This window comes from Cyprinodon tularosa, unplaced genomic scaffold (assembly GCF_016077235.1).
Source record: "Cyprinodon tularosa strain WSP-4 unplaced genomic scaffold, ASM1607723v1 ctg316, whole genome shotgun sequence".
NCBI classification, from domain to species: Eukaryota; Metazoa; Chordata; class Actinopteri; order Cyprinodontiformes; family Cyprinodontidae; genus Cyprinodon; species Cyprinodon tularosa.
The window spans coordinates 1686683-1706379 of NW_024039026.1; the positions used below are offsets into that span (position 1 = coordinate 1686683).

At 40.2% G+C, this 19697-nt stretch overlaps 1 protein-coding gene across 1 annotated transcript in view; it reads right to left on the bottom strand.

Moving 5' to 3' along the window:
* Positions 1-2325: 2325 nt before the first annotated feature.
* ldlrap1b (low density lipoprotein receptor adaptor protein 1b) overlaps positions 2326-19697 on the bottom strand; it is a 50268-nt gene continuing 32896 nt past the window's right edge. The window contains 5 exon segments of the mRNA XM_038292752.1: positions 2326-3351; positions 3354-3457; positions 8496-8530; positions 8802-8935; positions 12036-12131. Coding sequence (XP_038148680.1) covers positions 3314-3351; positions 3354-3457; positions 8496-8530; positions 8802-8935; positions 12036-12131 — 407 coding nt within the window. The 3' untranslated portion in view covers positions 2326-3313.

Genomic DNA, 19697 nt, shown 5'->3' on the forward strand with positions numbered 1-19697 from the left:
TTAACGTTATGTTCTGCTTCGTGTCTTTTGGATTTGACAAACACCCTTTGGGTTTCCACAGGTTTGAGGAGTATCTTTGATGTTTTTCTGTTGTTTGTGCTGCCCTTCAGTTCTAGTAGGGATGTGCTCGGCCCGATGTTTTAAGATTCTGATGACAGAAAGTTTTGGTCTGTGTGGGTGCATTTCCTATACACTTCAATGTTGAGCGTACCATCTCCTTCTATGCTCACCAAACAGTCCAGAAAAGGTAGCTTGTTGTCATTGGCATCCTCTTTGGTGAACTTAAAGTTGTGGTCAACCGAGTTGATTTGTCCTGTAAAAGCTTCCACTTCTTTAGATGGATTTTGACAAATGTGTCATCCACATATCTAAACCAGTGGCGGAAGAGCTGGATGTGACGTCGGAGATGAAGAGCCAATTCTGCAGCTTTGCTGATGCCATCATCAACCTGTGCACGGACTCAGCAGTCTGCTCTGCCTGCATTTCTGCCTGGCAGAACATGATCCAGCCGAACATCTGGCTCCACCTATTCGGGCCTTACTTTAAGTCTGCGCTTGAAAAGCTGCACAAATTTGCAGAGGACTCGGTGATGCTTCGGGACCTGGTGCAGCCTCGGCCCCGGCTCCTGCTTTCCTCGCTCGTCTGGTTGGCGGGACCACCGTAACCAGTTAGAGGAGTTCAGGCGCTCCACGGTTCCTGGATTCTCCTGTTCTGCTCCGTCTCCAGACTCCTCTTCCAGGCAGCAGCCTGCGGCCCCAAGAGGCTGTCATCTGCTGAGAGGACAGAGGAGGCAGCCCAAGAAATTACATGCTGGGGGGAATATGTGTGATTCTGAATCTGTCAACTGTTTTGAAATAAAACACAAAAAATGCTCTGAGGGCAAGATTCCATCAGATTCTAGCCTTGCAGTCAGATCGGACGAGCTGACTGCAGTTTCATTCTCGCACCTTCTCCACACACAGTGAGCTGGTGGCCTCTAAACTTCTGTTTCAGAGGCACCAATTCCTCACGAGTCCTGAGTAGAGTGTCTCTCCCACTGCAGACGGGAAAACTCCTTGGCGGCCTGAGCACAGATAAGCTCTCTGTGCTCAGTCTAGGCTTACGCATGCAGCATGCAGCAGACTGATTTTTTTAGACATTGAATTCCTTACACTCAATTTTTATCTGGTAAAAATTCACCAGAAAAAAATTCAATTGCAAAAATTCAGCTGCAAAAGTGCTGACCTTTTGGTGAACACAAGCCAAAGCAATCTACACTTGATAGAGTCGAGCAGCTTCTAGCCAATGAAAGTAGCTCATTTGGTCACATGACACAATGGTTGGGGTTGAATGAGGATGTCTTTTTTTTTAAACAGATAGGATTAAAAACGTTAGCCTGACGTAGTCCTACTCAATTCTAGTCAGAATATGAGTCTGATACTGCTCCATAGAGCTGGGATTATGGGGCGTGTTTCGAACGAACCAGGAAAAAAAAAGGCCTCTGTACTCAATTGGATAGACCTACAACCAATAAGAGCAACGGAGTGCGTGACGTATGTTAAGCGAGGCATAGTTGTTGTCAACAAAAATCAAAGCGTGCAGTTGCACGCCTAGAATAAGAAGATGAGCCTTGATCGCGTTTCTCTGTTCCTCTTTTAAAATTAATTTGCTGTCGATATCTTCTAGAACAGACCTAATAGCAGAATCTACTCACCTCAACTCTCCGGCGGCGGCCATTGTTGTTGTCGCCCAAGCGCACTTTGGTCATGTGGTTGATTACGTTACTGTTGATCACCTGTCCATCATCGTATAAAGCCTGCCCTGGCAATTTGATTGGATCGCCAGAGAGTGGGCGATCATACTCGCGCTACTATGGAGCAATGCCAGACCGAACTTCCCGACCTCAAACCTTGTGGGCGGGACTAAGTTCGGAATGGCACCCAGGCTATAAAAACGTCAGTTAGCTTGTGGAAAAATCGAAAAGTTTTGAATGTTGTGAGGTGTCTATTTGGTCGTGAGTGGGAAGCAGACAGAACCGCTTTAAAAGCTATATGCAGTATACGGGATTAATAAGATCAGCAATAGACTTTGGTAGTGTGGTTTATGGTTCAGCAGCATTACTTCACTTAAAAAGTTAGAGCGTATACAGACACAAACTTTAAGATTCATGACAGAAAGAATATGAAAGTGGGGAAAATTTGAATGGCGGCTACTACTGCTACCACGAGAGAGAGAGAGAGAGAGAGAGAGAGAGAGAGAGAGAGAGCGAGAGAGAGAGAGAGAGGGAGAGAGAGAGAGAGAGAGGGAGAGAGAGACTTGGAAGAAGAAAAACACCTAGACAGAGAGTAGGATAATTATATTTTATTAAAATGTAAGTTTAAATTAATGTAAAAACAAACACCAAAAATAACACTGGGAACAGTCCCTGTGGGGGAAAAAATTTAACTCAGTAAACTTTGAATGCCACTGTAACATATTTAGACAGAGAGTGTGCGAGTGCCAATAAAAGCTCCTCATCTGCTTACTTAACGACTCATTTAACAAGTCTGAATCTAAGAGATTAAATCAGTTAAAGAAACTGACAGCTAGCTCCTTTTTCCTGTTGAGGTTTTCAGGTTATACATTTTAATTATTAATAGATGGTATGACATCATCATCCTATCAGTCGAACAACACATTAGCTCTACGATTCAGATTTGTTAAAACTTCTCTGCAGTTTCAGGACCACATGTGATTAGTGTAAAAGCACAAATGAGTTTTCCATGAATTCTGTGCTTTTAATGATGAATGAACGCTGAGTGCAAAAATAGGTTTTGCAATAGAAAAAAGTAGGATTGTCAACTTTGCTCAGACACAAACACTTTCTTTTTTAAAGCTTTAGGCCCAACATAAAAGCTGGAGCTGTGACACACATAGGTAGTTACTTCACTGCTAAACCCAGAGGGGAACTGGTGTGTTAGCATCCCAGCTGATTAGAAGCACTTGTTGACCTCACCAATAGCTCTTGCACACTTTCTGTATCACAGTGTAAAAATACATATGAGTGAGCGTGAACGGGTAAACACAGAACATAAGATCAGGCTGGAAGAAAACATGGGGTGGGCTGCATGTTTTGTTTTGTTTTTTTATAAAAAACTAAAAAGGGGTGAAGAGGGTTTTATTGCTTTGGCCTGTTGTGGCAGCCGTCGGCTTGTGTTGATCTCTTCTTGCGTGGATTTAGAAGCATCAGAGTTCCACAGGACTGACGGTTAGTGAACCAGGCAGCAGGGAGAAGGTGGTTTGTTTGTTTGTTTTTTCCTGGTTTTCCCTTCTTCTTCTTGGCAGAGGCTTCAGGTTAGAACTCAAATGTGTCTTTTTGTGCAGCTGAGTCTGGTCGTCTTGGTCCCATTTGCCCGGGGAGAGGCACTCTTCGTTGTTCAAGTCCTGAGGATTTACCCCAATGTCCAGGACCTGGGGGTTAGTGCGAGACTCAGCGAGTCTGCAAAAATGAAGAGAAACAAGACATTTTTTATACAACTTTTCAGCTTTAATTAAAGCTCAAATAAAGCAAGGATGAATTGATACAAATGGTTTTATTGTCCATCCTTCATGGCTTCCAATTAATCAGAGCTTCTTATAATCTTCTGAAACTGAAAGATTATAGAAATAGTACAGGTGTGCAGATATTGCATCTAAAGCCTTGAATAATCCTTTCCACACTGTAGTTACTACTGGTTAATAGACTGGAAACAGTCGAAGTGGACTTTTATGTGCCCTGTTAAACGGATTCAAATATCATACTTTATATTATTATTGTCATAAAGCAAAATTATTATTTGTATGACTTGGTTTTCTATGATATAGTAATGGGTACAAAAATATTAATAAAATTTATTTTACTTCAGACGCTTTAGAGCCCATATCATGATGCTTTTGTTCTGGTTGCAAACTTTCAAATTGCAAAAGTAGCAACGCTTTTTTTGGCGTCTAAATCATCATGTAAGAACATCTAGTCACTGAAAATAAAAAATAAAAACTTCTAATGAAAACGTCTAACCAGAATAACATAATGGATTGTGGAGTCTCTTTGCAGACTTTTCCCAAGTTGTTGCCCTAAACATCTTATAGCATCTATATGCTGATTACACACAGCTCTATATTTATGCGAGTACAACCCTCAGTTAGTGCTTAAGATTTTTATCAGATTTTTTCCAAAAGTTTTAAAGAAAACTCAGTTTGACCAAAAAGGCTTTGATGTCATGGACCCAAAGTTTTAATATTTTAAAGAACTGAAATTTTTTAGATAGTAAGAAGCTAAAATCAGCAAACAACCGAGTTACAAAACTTAGAAAAAAAAAAGCTTTTCTGTAAAAACAGAACAAACTGAACATGCTTTTATTTTCATAAAGTTAGATTAATAACACTGTACTTATAAATCTTAGGGGAAAAAAAAAATCTGGAGTACTACTGATCAGAAATAACTTAAAATACTTTATTAATCCCAAAGGGAAATTAAATATGTAAATAAAATTTGCACAGGATAACAAAGACGACCTGTTTATGAAAGTATAGTCACAGTAAACCCTAACAATGATTGCCCAGATGAACCAATCACTGCAGAGTTCAGCTCATTACACTGAAATACATTAAGTGCCTATTTTAACTGTTAGAACTACGTGTCAAAACACCACATTTCATATTTTGTGCAACACTGATGGATGTGATGCAGAACAAGAAGAATATGGAGATGAAGATGTGGACACAGTGACTGGATGCTCCTTAAATCTACCTCATCTATGTTAAAGTGTAGACAAACATAAAGCTAAATGCTGAAAATGTTGTGGCTCAACACTGATGAGGAGACTGGAATGGTGGGATGATGGGGAGGAGATTCATGGTAACAGTTACCTGAGTAGGATTCAAAGCTATCCAGACTGCGGCTGAGGGGGGGGGCAAAGGAAACATCACAAGTCAGGCATTAATTCAGCTGACGGCTTCTCTGAACGACGTCATTTTCCACATAAAAAAAGTTTGATCTCATTGTTACAGGTTTTAACACAACAAACGAGATTTATGAATCTTTTCAAATAAGGTGCTGAAAGCTCAGACGGCCAGGGGTGGAGCTACTGTAGATGGGGGGCCAGGGATGGCCATGGCCCCCCTTATCCAATCGTTAGCCACCCCTGTGGCAACCCCTACCATTTTTTCCCTTCTAATACAGATGTTGGCAGCATTAATACTCTCAAGTGCAATATTCAAATCATTTTAATTTTCATACATTAACAAGTACTTGAAGAAAGAATAAAACACTCCTAATTAGGCAACATCAATGTACTAATATTAAAGATGATAAGTACAGAATTCATGCTCTTTTCAGAACGAGATTTTCTGTTATATGAGGAAAGAGAAAATTATGTGTCTTTGCAGACATCTAGGAGTCTTTAGTGAAATCATAGATAAATAACTATGTTAGTTAAATTGTATTAAATAATCAATGTATGTAGATATTAGTACTTGTAAATATCAATTTTATGCAGAATGATTATTGATAAAAGAAGGTAAGTAATAATGGAAAAGATGTTCGCCCAAAACTCAAACCTGAAAGAATTGTTTCCACTATACCTTTAATCTACAATGCACGGATGTTTAAATATATGCGTCTATTTGTTAGGAAAGGCTGCAGGAAAGTATAGATTGTCTTTATTTAAAGAATATGGATGTTGTGCTAGTTAATTTTCCTGATGGAACAGTGCAGATTGACCCTAAGTTTCTGGCGACGATCCACTTTCGGCCACCCCTCAGTGTACATTGGTTATTGCCTGGCCACCCTTATAAAAATGTTCTGGCTACTCTGTAGAAGCCATATAATGATCACATCTGCATCCTGTATGAAGTCAGAGGGTTTGTTGGAGAACATGAGTTAACTATTGCATCATGTCAACCACCTTTAAAGCCCCTGTCACACCTTATGCTAAACTTTATCTATTTTTTCAATTTTGGACGTATACATAGTGTATTCATAACGAGTTCAGAACTAATGTCCAAAGACAGCCTAACTTATGCATAACGCACGGCAGCGTAATGCCCGTGAAATATCACGAGTCAGTGTCCTGAGGGGGGCAGTGATGCGCCCGGAGGCACGGGGTCTGCATAAAAACGCCTACTGTTTAACGCCTGCCACAAAAAAAAGAAAGGTTTGCAGTCACAGCAGATTTAGCGTCATGTCTATTAGGACCTTGTTGGCCGTGGGCGTGAACGCAGGGAGGATCCATCACACTCACCCTATGATGGGAATGAAGTCTGGAGGAGAACTAATGGTTTCCTCCTGGGAACCCCTCTTATACTAAAACGCTGCCAATACGCCATTAAACAGTAGCTGTAAGTTAGAAACACGCTCAGGAGTCGTCTGGAACACGTCAAATACGTTGATATGCGTTGAAGATAAGTTCTTGATAAGTTATGCATAAGTTAATCATAGGTTTTGGATAAGCTAGACGCCACGACTTATGAGTAACTTACACTTAACGTATGTCAACGATCAAAGAACTTACCTGTAACTTATGGCCTGCATATGAGCCTACGCGGGCATACGTCAAGAAATATTGAGCATCCTTAACATTTTTCAACGTACTTGCTGTTGTCGACGTGTGCCAGCGTGCTTCAGTGCGCTCATAACAAAACTGACCCATAACTTATCCAAAGTATGCCAGCATTCGTCGGGCATATGCTAAATATGCTAAATCGGCAAGGTGTGACAGGGGCTTAATGCAAACGTTAGCTTATACAACACCCCAAAGCTGCAAACCTACCATAGCTGCCTACCTAAAAACACAGTCTGGGAAAGGAGATTATGTATTGTAGAAGCAGCCACCACCATTTTTGCTTCTAGTAAAGTTTTAAAATAGGCGCTTCAAGAAGTCTAGTTTAACAGTTTTCCACACAGCAAGCATGGGGAAGATGCTCTTCTGATATGATATGTTAAATTACTTTGGCCCACTTAAAATCCTGCTCAGAGTTTAGGAGGAGGTGGATCAAATTAAATATACTAGATGCATTTTGAAGGAAAGTCAGTTGGAAGCTGCTGTAGAAAATCCACCCTCCAGCAGCTTAACAACCTTAACATTCCTGCTAAATCCACAATGAGGGGAGTTTAATTAAAAAACAAGTTTGTTTTTAATTGTACAAAGATGGGGGAGAGAGAACCTGGACCACTCAGCACTGTTAATGCAGGAAAAGGAGGGTTGCCACACTTTTCAGATTTTCAATCCTTAACAAAATGAGGAAAAACAAAACTTTTGTTTCCATCTTACTTTACAATAAACATGATAATTCAACTTTATTAATCAAACCCTGAAGAAATGTATCTCTGCATTTGACCCATCCACTTGGGGAGCAAAGGTCTGCCACTGTGCGGCGCCTGGGGAGCAGTGTGGGGTTAAGGGTCTTGCTCAGGAACCCAGAGTGGAGGCTGTAGGGATCGAATCAGGTATTTGCAACCAACACACTGCTCCAACCACTAGGCCAACAGTCCCAACTAGGTGCTACTTAGCATTGGACTACTGTGCTTCTGTTTTTAAAGAGAAAAACAGTAAAAAAAAAAAAAAGTTTAATGCTTTTATGCTGGTGCAGGGTTAAAATTCAAACAAAACAATCCAATGGACTTTGTTTCCAAGTTTTAAGACTTTTTGCCTCCCATCTACAGCATTCTTTTTCCTTTTGTAGGCAACTTCATTCATTTATATAAAAAAAAAAAAAAAAGTGCACACAATCAACCAGCAGATGGCAGCAAAGACTTAAAATTCTTCACTACTGGCTTGTGAATGGATTTCCACAGAAGTAAACAAATATCCTCCTAATTAACCTCTCCAAAAGTCCAAATCGATGGACCAACAACCTGCGTTTAATCCTTCACCCGGGTCTTAGCTCAGCATCAACATATTCAGTCTATGTACCGCAACTCGGCCCGGCGTGCAGCTTCATCTCTGCCCACACTGTGAGCGCCCTCATTAATCAAGGAGCCGGAGAATAACGGCGTCACGTCGTAATTACAGTGTGTGCAGACAAATAATCATCTGATAACGGGTCTGGAATGGAGCCTGTTAACAAACACTGAGGATCTAATTCTCTTTAGCAGGACAAGAAGGAAATAAAAACCCTAATATTAAAAACAAATACATTGCAGAATCAGAGCGCTCATTAAAAACAGAAAGCTGGTAGGTTTACTACAGTGTAATCTGAGTCTTTCTCTGCAGCTACTTCAGGGTTATTTAACCGGAAGCTGAGTATCAGATGATTTCTCAATAGGAAATCACTGTAAGGGCCTGAAATAGAGCCGACAAAAACAGGGTGAGGTCAGACATCAGCATCAGCCCATAAACAGAGCTACTCTCTCCTCCCTGCTGGAGGTGAACTGAGCTGCATTTTATTATTTTGTCAGGCAAGCCCAAACTGAACCCTGCCTCTCCCTGAATAGAAGCCTTTGTTCCCAGTTAGTCCTCACTTTTATGAAACCCTCTAAATTTCTCGGCTCTCCTCACCTTGAAAACGCTTCGTCCAAACCGTCCTCCAGTTCCTGCCAGACACAAAACACACAGACGTTAGAGGAATATACGGTAAAACATGCGTACAGGCAGGACTAGCCTTCATCCCTCTTATCAAAGCCCCACACCCTCTTCTGCCATGTATGCATAAGATAAGGCCAGTTCTGTTCAATAGGCTATTGTCCACCTCAGTAGGGCTACACGTGCAGAAAATCACTCGGTAGCATTTCATCAGAATATTTCTCTTCTTCTTATCGAGCCAGAGCAGCTGAGAAGTGCCGGCCGATGCTACTTTTGTCTTACCCAAACGGTATTGTTGTTCTCTGCCGCGTGATTATGCACCGCAAAGGGATCCGATTCTGTCTGCTTTGTTCCTGAGTGGGTCTGTGCTGCTTTGGCTCCCTCTGCCAACTCCAGGAGAGTCCCAGTGGCTACATCTGCAAACACAGAACATGCCAGGTTTACTCAAAGCGATTAGGGGCAGGGATCCCACATAGAGCCGATATTAGAAGCAGGCCTTTATGAATCAGTAAAGCAGAAATGAAACTCAGCTCAACCATCTGTGGATTGTGGGCTGCAGAAGGTAACCACCTGCCTTTCCTATCTGACTTTTAGGATGACGTTAGTCCGTAATGGCCAGAGGTGTCAAGAAACAAAGTGCAATTACTTTGTTACCTTATTTACGGCAGTAGGCATTCAAAATTTCACCACTTTCCTTGATGGGCCCTTGGCTGGTCTCCTAAAATTCCTTTTTAAACATCAATCTTTGTATAAAATATTCTTTCTGTCATGACTTTTGGACATTAAGATCTTAAGAGAAGCATAATTTCCTCGTCAGACCCTGTAATTCAGAGAAAGGGAGGAGTCAGAGTAAAACAATATGTACGCCCAGGAGAAGGTCCAGTGGCTGGAAGTTGGAGGGGATTTCGCTGGAAGCTGCAGGGAAGTGGGCTGCCATTCTGTGGCGTTTGACTGGGAAGGACTATTCTTAAGGGCTGCTATTGTAAGTAGAAATTTTACTAGAGTAATTATTTTTTAGATGACCGTTTACTTCTCCTTTCATTTTTTTTTAACAATTATCTCTACTTTATACACTTTACATTTTAAAAATAGACAAGTTAGGTTTGTTTCAGTTAAGCTCATTTTCGTTATGACCTGCTGGTATTTAAAAATAAATGAAAATCATCATAATAAATTGCTTCATTCGGACATTAATTCATTTGTGGTTAGACTCCAAAATAAATGGTTTTTCAAGGTGATGCAAAGTTAAATTTACCATTAGTTATAAAACTAAGAAAATAAAGAATAAGGAAGTTTTCATCCAGAATTGTAGAAAAATGTTCCTTTAATAGGGTAATGCAGTAAAGCTTCTGTCCTTAATTACCTGCATTAGTTTTACTTTTACACTTTAAAACTGATACAAGCTTAAGTAGATCCTCTAACTTCTACAAATATGTTTTTAAACATTAGGATTTGTACTTCTACTTGATTAATAAACATTAAGACCTCTGACACCTCTGGTAATGGCACACCCGGTGATTAATGTGTATGAACACTAATCTTGCTCCAGTAATAATGCATAGATCAGGGTTGGTTTTTAATATCCGCACCAACTAAATCCAATATGAGAGGCAATCTGCCCTGCGGGAATATCTGCTAATCCTTTTCACTGCCAGACTACATGGTGACTTACAAAAAATTAACTTCACAGATTGACTTCATTCTGTTGCAGTGTTTTAGAGTCAATATCAGTAATGCACACATTTCCTTCTTTGCAACCATCCCAGTGCAAAATGGAAACAATGAAGATTCCTTCACCAAATTTCACATGTTTCCAGAATAACATCTGTAGATTTTCTTGCTTTTACAACCTTGTGGACATCTGAGAAGCATTTATTGCTCCATCTGGAGATACTATTTAGCTTCATTTCATATAAGTCAAATCTGCACCAGATTAAATGGACACTCATGAAATTACAGATTTTTCTGTGTGTAAAAATCTGATATTATTTACTCTTGTGCATTATGTGCATTATGTGCCAGTTTTCCATAGTTTGCAAAGGACACACCTACATGTCTTCTGTTTACTTTGATTCTGTTCTTTTCCCAAAATCATTATTTTTCATTCGAAGTATTTTGGACGTTTTTATTTAAAAGAAATCAATCAATAAGGTGAAGGAGGAAAAAAAAAAAAGTCTGATTCTGATGTTTCTGAAGTTTCTGGTATCTGAGAGAAATTATCCCCGTATTCCAATTTCTATACGAAATATTATATTGAAAGGAAAAAAAAATTATCCTTAAACGGATACAAAGCTTGACATTCAGCTGTATGTCGAGGCAGAGATTTAGTTAGAAAGAAGATACTCCAGCGGGAGCAATCCCCCGGCGATTAGGCATAAACAGGATGTGCGATAAATCCGAGCCAGAGTGAGGGACACTGCACCAAGTGAGAGTTGAAGGTATCATGTCACATCAATAAAGCTGACTCACCTTTCAGCGGCGCCGCTGTTATTTGATCAGCCACAGGGAACGGTACCAATGTAAAAGCTCTGCATTCCCCAACCTCAATTTCAGAGGATTGCTTTGCCTATTTTCCAGCAATCACTCAAAAGCTTCTTGCTACAGTACAATTATGTCAATTTGCCTTGAGAAAATTCCTTTCCTCTGGCAACCGGGTGACCAGACAAGTCTAAATGTGTTGACGCAGGGCCTCTGCCTTTAACTGAAAAAAAAAAAAAGCAAGTTCAAGGTTTGCTTCTCGAGGGATCATCCCAAAAAATCTCCACGTGTCGTGAAACGTTTCACATTTAGGGCCACATGTAGTGTCAGCAGGGATTTAACACAGAGATGTCTCTCTGGCTGGAGCCCAGATGGCTGAGCGGAGGATGCAGCTCGGAATCGGAATCTAGATAAGTCATTTTTTCTTAAAATAAGTGCATTTTTCTTGGATTGAGGAGGTAAAAGAGACGTTTTGCTAATGGAGCAAGACACTTTACACTTAAAATAAGAAAACACAATTGCATTTTCTTATTTCAAGTGCATATTATCTAATTATCTAATTTTAAGAGTAAAAATACTCATTCCATTGGCAAACCATATCATTTATCTACTCAAATTAAGAGAAAACACACTTCATTTTTGCCGTGCAGTTCAGATAAATACAAACTCCATCATCTTAATCTGGATCAGTAGATGTCTACATTAGGGCTGCATCTAATTCAGATCAAACATGCTCAGTTTTTTCTTTTTAAACAGATAATAGCTCTCTTACCGTCATGAGACTGAGGTGGGATTTATTCCAGTGGCCTTTGATGTTTTCACGTTACAGAAGCGATTATCATCAAAACATGATCACCTTAAACTGTCACTTCCTGTTCAGATTAATGACGTTTTACCGTGAGAATCCAACTGACCTCCGGCTTGGATGTAGGTCAACATTTTTACCGAGCGGCTGAACAACTCCCCCCCACCCCAGAGGACGTGAATGCTGTGACAGGGAGGGTGAGAAAGAAGCGATGATGGGCGAAAAAAAACCACCTCCTCCCTTCGAGCTGCCCAGGCTGGTGGAGCTGTCCGACTGAGAGCTGCTGGCTCCTTCCACGTCCGAGTTGGGTTTTACTCGCTTCTCTTTCTCTGTGAACAAGAAGGAGAAGTCAGTGAAGGTCAAAAAAAAAAAAAAGATCAGGACTTTTACTGCTTCCTTTACACTTAAAAAAATAAAATGCATATCCAGTGAATCTTTTTTCTCCCAAATTTTAGACTTGTGAAACTTCATCATGCATATGCTTCGAAACTGTACCCTACTTTTTTAGCTTTATCCCTATTAAATACATAAAAGTTTGTGGTAATAATGTGAGAAAATAAAGAAATGCTTTAAGGGAATGAATACTTTTGCAAAAATGCACAACAGCATTGTGCATTGAGCAACTTGAGCCTCCAGCAGAGGTCGCACCCACTGCCTCTGCTGAGTATACAGACGTTTCAGTACATGTGGTCAGAGGTTAGGACACAGGTGGCAAACTGGTTCCAGAAAGAGCCGTGTGGCTGCAGGTTTTCTTTCCAACCAAGCAATGGCACACTAGACTCCATTCATCTCATCAAGTCATCATGTTCAGATTGGACTCACTTGATGAGATGAATGGAGTCTGGTGTGCCATTGCTTGGTTGGAAAGAAAACCTGCAGCCACACGGCTCTTTCTGGAACCAGTTTGCCACCCCTGGGTTAGGAAATCTTAGTTGCGGTATCCTGATGAGACGTCTGTAGGTTAAGTGCTAAACACCAACACTTAGAACTGACAGCAGTCCCCAGACTTCCTGGACGGCTACCGTTACACCTCATGTTGCAAAGCAGCTTAAGGTCTGGATTATCACCATTCTACACAATGCCTGGCATGAATGGCACCAAAGTTGAGCAGAGGTTGAGACTTTTCTCCCAGAGGACAAAGGACTATTCATAGCACCAAGCTGGACAATGCATTTGCACTACACTCCACCGTGCTGACTTCATGATGGATTATGTATTGTTTTTCTCCTACAGTCTGGTGGGGACATCTAAAGGGCAAACAATATGGCAGCAGCAGCAGCTGTGTTTAAGGGTGAAAGGTTAGATTTTCAACTGATACAGTTTGATGTTTTTTTTTTAGTTGTTGTTGATGAGTGGAAAACATTGAGCAATCAAATGCCATCTATGCTGCGCATGTTTGCAACGGTTGTAGAATTGAACAAAGTGCATCCAAAATACTGCAGCAATGAGTCAATAGTACAGTAACTGATGTTGCAATGGGAGCTTAATCTCTGCACTGGTACAGATTCACTTATCTCAGCCTCCCGGATGCCTAAACTTAAAGTGAAACTGACAGCAGGACCTACTTTCTGATTCATTTGGCTGAATATTATATACTACTTAAGGGGATGTGATACAGAGACCAATCCGACCTGTGTTCCTTTGCCACATGTCTCTCCCCCTCTCTCATACAGCTTTTCCTGTCAGCCTACTGTCAGAAAAACGGGCCACTGGTGCCATAAATTAAAAAATAAAAAATATCCAAAAGTTCAACTGAACATGTGAAAAATATAAAAGTCGAATACTCTGCCTAAGACGATTTACGACAGAAAAACATCAAAAGCGGCACATACTTCAAAGATGCAATTGAACCTGCTGTCCCCATTGATCTATATTTATTCTCTGGATAACCGATAGGCCGAAAACTTGACGTCACTTGCCACCATCTTGATCCTCCCTACTCTTAAGGAGCCGCACCATAAACATGCCGAAGTCCGTAGCATTTAGCTGCAACAATAAGCATTTTTCTGGCTCTGGGAATATATTTCACAGGTAATTCAGTAAATGTACTAATAGTATTATACTGATGAAAAAAACTGCTTTGAAGTTTATATTCTAAATATCTAAGTACAGTATTTTTATGCTCCATTAACACACTAACTTTGTTGCGATGGATTTGTATAATATGTTATATTACATGATTTATAGACTTCATACTGACTATGCAATGTCATTTCTTAAGCGCCCCTAAAAATGAGAAAATCATCATTGCTCGATGCTTTAGTGCACACATTTTTTACATTCCGACTAGACGGAAGCTATGGAGTACCAATATGGCGGCTTTCGACCTCATAGCAATGTGTACTAGCAACGGATATTTAGGGAATAAACAGAGATCAGTCCCCCCACCCCAAAAAAGAAATAAAAATTTTAAACAGCTTATTTTGAATTTTATTTTAGACTTTCTTTTATTAATATTATCTGTTTTATTAGCTGAAAATGTCTGTATTTTCACATATACATCTAAATATAGTTGTTTTTGAGTTTACAAGTTTATATACCTTCCATTAAAGACAGAAAACATTCAGGTGCTGGTAAAATAAGTTGAGATTGACAAAAGCAATTATAAAATAATAAAGAAATTATTGAAATTATATATGCATATAAATATGTATATATTATATAGTAAATATATACGGCTGGATTGATGTTTAATGATTTTACAGCCTGTTTATTCTAATGCTTTTACAATGTAAGGGACTTTTGCTGCTAGAATGTGATACAAAAAATAGATTTTTACTTCTTTTACTTATTACTGAAGCAGATCCTTACGTTTTTAGACAAATCAAAAAAAAGGAAAAACTTTTGTTCTTTATATCCTAAAAAATTACAGGTATAACAAAGGCTGTGTCCGAACGTTTACGCCATATCCCTTTATAGGGCGGGGACTCTATAGTGAACTCAGTTAACTGACCGTTGGGAGAGATGATCACTATCCGTTGGTCAGGCGTGTCTGCCTGCACAATGCCTTTGGTATCTTTATTTGTCAAGTAGAGCTCTCCCAAAGCATTCTGGGATATATATGCTCTTCTAATGACCATGAATGCTTTTCAAGGTTCATTGTGGGAAATTTCTAGTCCACTATTTTTTCATTCACTAGACGTTCTGACACTCATCTAAAATAGCATAACTACTATAAAGTGCCCTATATAGTAATTAGGGCGGACACTCGGACACACCCAATGTTTATTTATCCTCAAATCTTATCGGTCCTGCAGCATTAGCAGCCTTCAGTTTCACACCTAAGTGAGTCGTTCTCATTTTATAGCAGTTTTTGTTCAACGCAACGAACCAAAGCAGCAGTGTAAGCCATCAGCAGTTCTGCACCCAATTTAAAGGAATAGTACACCCAAAACATGATTAGCCTTCATTTTCTACTCACCTCCATGCTGAACAACACTCTGGAGTACTTTTTTGATATCTCAAATGCATCTGGAGATCTGGGAGACTTCTTGCTGTCTGCTGACATTCAAATAATGGAGGTCTATGGCGCCCGAGACAGAAAGGTCCACAAAAGTCCACAAAAACTTGTCAATATTCCTCCATACTGCTCGTCCAATGTAATCCAAGTGTCCTGAGTGGGTAGCATCCAGAATTTACTCGAAACGAAGTCATTTAGAACGTTTTAGAGCCTAAACAGTAGTGTATAGGATTTCCTAATAGCGCCCCCATGCGCGCTCACGATTCTACGGAAGCCGGCAGACCAAACCAGCGCATTCAGCTCGGCAAAGAACTCATGCTCTTCCTCAACACTGAAGTCCTCAGACATTTTTCTTTCGTTGTTTCTTTCTTTGCACAGGTAAACAGCACATTTCTTCTTCTACGCTTGCATTATCGGCAGACCAGACGCTGAATGCGCACTTCCTTCCGGTTTGGTCTGCCGGCTTCCGTAGAATCGTGAGCGCGCATGGGGGCGCTATTAGGAAATCCTATACACTACTGTTTATGCTCTAAAAACATTCTAAATGACTTCGTTTCGAGTAAATTCTGGATGCTACCCACTCAGGACACTTGGATTACATTGGACGAGCAGTATGGAGGAATATTGACACGTTTTTGTGGACTTTTATGGACCTTTCTGTCTCGGGCGCCATGGACCTCCATTATTTGAATGTCAGCAGACAGCAAGAAGCCTCCCAGATCTCCAGATGCATTTGAGATATCAAAAAAGTACTCCAGAGTGTTGTTCAGCATGGAGGTGAGTAGAAAATGAAGGCTAATCATGTTTTGGGTGTACTATTCCTTTAAGCACTAATGGTTGCTAATAATGACGAAGTGATTGCTGGAGATCAAACTGGTGGTTTTCAACCAGCAGGGCGCATCTTCGAGGATATGGAAACCCAGATTTATATTAGATAATTCATGAGAAGTTATTTATTTATTCTAGAGGCCTGAATCTAGAGTCATTTTTCACTAATTTGCAGCTTAGCATTACTGTATTCTAACGCCTAATGGAGTTTAAAATACTACATTTTGAGAAAAAAAAAAGTCCCAGCTCACCACTGTTCTTAGAAGCATTTAGTTTCACACCACCTAAGTGAGCACTTTTATAGCAGTTACACAGTTCTCTATTGATATTAGTCATGCAAGCTGTCTGGGTCAAATTACCGGAAACAAGCTCTTAGCATGAAGACAGACACTGTCTCCAAGTTCAAACTCGATGAAGACTTCTGTAAGGTTGTTAATTTTATTTTTTACTGGTCAGAAATAGTTTTTGTGGTTCATAGCCTGAGTGTTTTTTTTCTCTTAACAGGCTGTGATTGTTTGCTTACAGTAGCTATAAGCCCTGCAAGGCTACAGCGGGGAAATTTATTTATTTATTTAATAACCACCCGTCATTTATTAGAAAATAAAAAAATTCCCCTGAGTCACTGTAACTTAGCAATGATAACACATAACAAGTTCCCCCAGAGGCCTTAAAGCTCCCTTCCTGCTGCACTAAACATGAAGCTGCTGTAAACACTGTCTCCAGCCTGCTGTAATGTTTATAGAGAATATTCTATCAGCACGGCTTTGAGAACAAAGTTGGGAGATGTAATATACGGAGGAATGTGGGTCAAGCATGAGCGTTGTCCTGAGGAGAACCACAGTGGGTGGTGCAGGAGGAGAAAACCAGACGGTGGATCTCATCTTCCTCCCCGTCTTAATCCTTAGGGGTCCAGACTCAAAGGACTGCTTCAGGGCTCCGTTTATCAAGAAACTTTAATTGCAATAGACTGATTTTACTTCCCCTATGTTTGGAGGATGAAATGGGAGAAAATTTGAGACATTTTGCGTGTGAAATAGTTAAAAGTTTGCATTAAATTCTCCTTTTTTTTTCAAACATTTAGACGAAAATAAAACACCAGACGAGAAGGAAATTGAGGAACCCCTGGCCCTGATGTAAACAAACCATTAAAAAAAACATTATATTAATAAAAATGTACTAAAATCAACACATCAGAAGACAAGCTGGTAGAAATGTTGCTTTTCCTTCAAAGCAGACGCGCCTCTCTGAAAGAAACGCATAAATAAGCGTTCATGTGTGACGGGAACCATGGGACTGACATTCAATGTGTCATGGAGCTGAGCTTCTACTCACACAAACATACAATTATTTGACTTTCTCTCAACGGACCTCGTGCAACACCCTTTTCGCATTTCGCTACCCAGGATGAGGACCGACAACAGGAACTCCCCAATAATCACTGAACTCAGAAGACCAACACGGTAACATACATGCCAAAAAAAATCAGTAAAGTGAGGGGTGTGGCCGCTGAAACGAAATGCTCACATACACATCAGAGTCAACCAGTAAATTACACACAGGCTCTGCTAGGCTTCAGGAAAAGGACTGAGCTGCTGCTTTTAGCCAAACTCCAACTGCCTGCTGCTTAATATGAAAGCTCCAGCTAGACAGACATAAAACATGCATGAATGTACGAGGAGGAGGATCAATGTTTTTTATATCCAGATCTGAATGTCACCTCTACAAAGTGGTTGAAAGCTTTTATTCTGACATTTTAACAGGTAAAAACAAAGAGACTGTCTAATTTTTTAAAGGTTTTTTTTTGTTTTTACAGCACTAGTGGCTCTGGACAGTAGGCTGACGGGAAAAAGCGGTATGAGAGAGGGGGAGAAACATGCGGCAAAGGACCTCAGGTCGGATTCCAACCCGGGTCGGCTGCTTCGAGGACTAAGGCCTCCATACATGGGTCGTGTCCGCAAACCACTGCGCCACCAAAGGACACCCAGGGTTTTAAAATTTTAAACATTAGTTAGAAAGATAATTCAGAGACCACCCTGACAGATCATTAATGCTGGATATTCCTCGTTAAAAACTCTAAAAGCTGGCCCATTAAGTAAAATCCTGATGGTTAAAGGGCTTTAAAAGGTTGAAAGAAGAACACTTCTCTATAAAAAAAAATAATGTATTGGGACCGCTCATCAGGGACCCGTTAACCATTTGTTTACCGTTTTAAACTATTGGTTTAGTAACTTGGAGCAATTAGTGGAAATAGGCTAGCAGAGGCCGGGTAGGACGTCTGTGGGATAAGCAGCCTTTACTTTGAGGAGTGGAAGCCTTACTGCAAGAAGGAAACATGAACCCTGAGAGGAATCATTTTAAAGCCAAACTGAATCAGCTACTAAAGGAGGACAGGATTAATGCCTCCATTTCCTGCTTTGATAGTAATGCATTTTGTTGTTCTTGTCTTTAATTTGCTTTTTAAAAACCCAGTATTGAAAATGCTCGAGTGAGAGCTGGCATCTTAAATCAGCTTAAACTTTGAAATGTTAAGTATGCTGTCTAAAAAAAACTGAACTATTATATAAAATAAAAACAATGTTGTCTGACACCAACTCATTCCAACTGTTCAGCACGGTGGTGAAGGGGGGATGCTTAGGGCTTACTTTCTGCCCCTGGAACAAGTCTGTATCCAAATCAATCTAGAGACAAAGATGAGGCTGTGTTTTTAACAGCTGAAGCTGAGCTTAAACTGAGATTATTACGGCAGAAACAACAGAACGGCTAAAACAATAGAAAACTAACTAAAACAACTGGAAACCAGGCGTTAACCTCAATGAAATGCTGAGGTTGGGGCTCTGAAGACACTCGTGCATTTACACAGGCCTGCAAAAATCAGTGAACTGAAGCAAATGCAATACGATAAATGTATCTGAATGAGAACCTGGTAAAGATAAACACTAATAGGATTTTCAGAACCATTGTGAAATAGTTTCCTTTCAATAGCTCATGCAGAAGAGCAATCAAACCAATGCAGAGAGTTTTATTTAGGCTACAAACCACTGAGCAACAAATAAACAAACCCTTAGAGCTGAATAGAATCTTGACATTTTAGCACTTGCATTGCTCTGGTTTTAATGCACAAGAGACAACAGCTTAAATCAGGAAGTTTGATCCGTGAATGTCTTTCCATACTTTCCATACTTTTTAAATTTTAGTCCAGACCTAATCATAGCCTAAATGACTCTCTGTTCTATGGTTAACTAGTCTCCAAGTTTTTCCGAGTTGACATGATATCTCTGCTTCTGTCTCCTTGAACCCCAGTTGGCCTCGGCAGATGGCCGCTCACACTGAGTCTGGTTCTGCTGATGGTTTCTTCCTGTTAAAAGGGAGTTTTCATCTCCACTGTCGCTACAAGCATGCTTAGTGTGAGGGATTGCATTCGAGTCAATGAATCGATACAATCAACTGGTTTTCCTTAGATAGAAAACTTTGAATCAATTGGGCAGGATGATCTGGTTGAACTATAAAGTGTCTTAAGATGACGTGTGTCGTGAATTGGCGCTATAGAAATAAACTGAATTGAATAACCTCTGGATAAAGAAGGAGATGTGCCCCTAATGAAGGGTTT